The sequence below is a fragment of the Microtus ochrogaster genome, chromosome 10, assembly GCF_000317375.1.
Source record: "Microtus ochrogaster isolate Prairie Vole_2 chromosome 10, MicOch1.0, whole genome shotgun sequence".
NCBI lineage: Eukaryota > Metazoa > Chordata > Mammalia > Rodentia > Cricetidae > Microtus > Microtus ochrogaster.
In genome coordinates this window covers 21,040,236-21,042,536 of record NC_022016.1, presented here as the reverse complement: position 1 = coordinate 21,042,536, position 2,301 = coordinate 21,040,236, and the positions used below count along the sequence as shown (strand labels likewise).

Here is a 2,301-nt window from a genome sequence, read left to right as displayed (position 1 = left end):
CCCCTCTAATCCTAAGAGAGGGCCCTGCACCCCACCCTGTGGAAAGTCCAAGGCCCTCCCTACTACATCTAGGTTGAGCAAGGTTTACATCCAAAGAGAATAGGATCCCATGAAGCCGGTATATGCAGTAGAGAAAATCCAAGTGACACTATCAGTGGCCCCTCAGTCTGCCCCAACTGTGCAAATCTTTTTAAATAACTTAACCAAAAAACTCTGCTATTACTGTGTTTATTGTGCATGAACAGAGCCAAAGTGAGAGGGCATATGCCAGGGCACACTGTCAGAGAACGGCCTTGTGGGCTTTTTTCCTCCCCTCCTGCCTTTGTGGGTTCTGGGGATTGAACTCAAGTTCTGCGGCTTTGGTGGTGAGCTCATTCAGTTCCCACAGCCACCATCTGGCAGTGGCGGGTGTTTCAGACCTAGAGCAGGGAGCCGCTTCCTCTTTTTCACGTGGTATTTTGTATTTTCTCTTTCTTCCAATTAGTTATTTGCCGAGGAAACAAGGAAGATGATTACAGATTATAAGTATTGTGGACGAAAGAAGTCAGCTGATGAGAAATTATAAGTTGCTATTCTTGGTAACTTTAATTAGCGTGATCAAAGACCTGACCTTGAGGAAATGACTTTCCGAGCTGAAACTGAGGAGAGTCAGCCCTGAGCCTTGGAGGGAGGAGGGAGTCGCTGAGAAGAAAGATCTGTGGCTGTAGAAGGATAGCTCAGAGGCTGGGGAGGGTGGAGGTGTGCTCAGAGGCTGGGGAGGGTGGAGGTGTGCTCAGAGGCTGGGGAGGGTGGAGGTGTGCTCAGAGGGGCGGGTGGAGGTGGGCTCAGAGGCTGTCTGGCTGGTCTCTGAAGGCTGTGGGAAGGAGCTGGGTTCAGCACAGCGAAAGCTCCTAAAGGGTCTGGGGGGGGGGTGTTGGTGTGTGCAGGGTTAAAGGGAAAAAAGAGGGGGCTCTTGTGTGGACATTGGTGGGAGGTAGGGAGGCCGGTGAGGTGGCCCTTGTAGAGGTGCTGGCAGCTTGAACCATGATGTCGTGCTAGGGGTGGAGAGAGAAGGGGCTTTGACACTGAGCTCTTTGGGAAGCAGTCCCCTTTGAGGGAGCTGTCACACGTGTGAGTTCTGTGCGAGGATGTGTGTGTCTGAGTGTGGAATGTATGGTACATGTGAGATGGAGCAGGGGAGAGAAAGGGGGACGGAGGGAGAGAGAATATGAAGATGTGAATATGTTCTGGCTGGTTTTATGCCAACTTGACACAAGCTAGAGTCATCAAAGGGGAGGGCTCCTCAATAGAGAACATGCCTCTATGCTCTTGAGCTGTCGGCAAGCCTGTCGGGCATTTTCTCAATTAGTGATTGACAGGAGAGGGTCTGGCCCATTGTGTGTAGGGCCACTTTTGGGCTGGTGGTCCTGGGTTCTATAAGAAAGCAGGCTGAACAGGCCTTGGGGAGCAAGGCAGCAAACAGCACCCCTCCATGGCCTCTGTACTAGCTCCCGTCTCCAGGTTCCCGCCCTGACTTCTTTCAGTGATGAGCAGCAGTGGAGGTGTAAGGTAAACAAACCCTTTCCTCCCGTGCTGCTTTGCTCGTGGTGTTTCATCACAGCAGCAGGAAGCCTAACTAGGACAGAACATGGTGATGCTTTTGAGCAGGTTACTGGCATGCTGCAAGGGGCGTGTGGTGGCAGGAAGCCTAGCTCAGGATGAGAGGCTTGGTGGGTAGAGATGGAGAGATGAAGGCCTGGAGGAAGCTGACGTGTAGTCAAGGGGAAATTGAAGACTGATTCAGGCATGTCCTGTTACTCATCAGATGTTCTACATCAGCGGTGAATGAAACCGAGGAATAAAAGCAACTGAATGCCACAGGCCACACTTTGAAACAGGCAATGTTGACTGCAGGCTGAGTGTTGTTTTTTATCAGTCTCAATCACAGTAAAAGCAGAGAGAAAGAAATCTCACTTAAATTCAGAGATTGTGTGAGTGGAATTCCATCGGCTGGGAGTTGTAACTCTGTCCCTGCTCATCCCTACCCTCTTCCCTAAGCATAGACTCACCCTTTTCACATTAGAAGTTCTTCACTCTGGAGAAACTCACTCTAGTTTTTATTCCTTTCCAGGACATCTTTGAAGATGCCTTGGAGACCATCTCTTTGTAAGTAATAATATAATAAAGAAATGTTATAGTGAGAAATTCATTGTGTATAAAATGTCAATATTTCAGCAGGCAGTGGAGATAAACGCTTTTAATCCCAGCACTGAGGAGAAGGAGACGGGTGGGTTTCTGAGTTCAAAGCGAGCCTGATCTACA

At 49.6% G+C, this 2,301-nt stretch overlaps 1 protein-coding gene across 4 annotated transcripts in view; it reads left to right on the top strand.

Annotated features, from left to right (window-relative positions):
* The window catches only part of Ttc39b (tetratricopeptide repeat domain 39B), a 208,840-nt gene that overhangs the window by 95,063 nt on the left and 111,476 nt on the right, over positions 1-2,301 (top strand). For all 4 annotated transcript variants that reach the window (XM_026781906.1, XM_026781908.1, XM_026781907.1 and 1 more), the window contains exon 2: positions 2,111-2,145. In XM_026781906.1, coding sequence (XP_026637707.1) covers positions 2,111-2,145 — 35 coding nt within the window. The remainder of the gene's footprint in view (positions 1-2,110; positions 2,146-2,301) is intronic.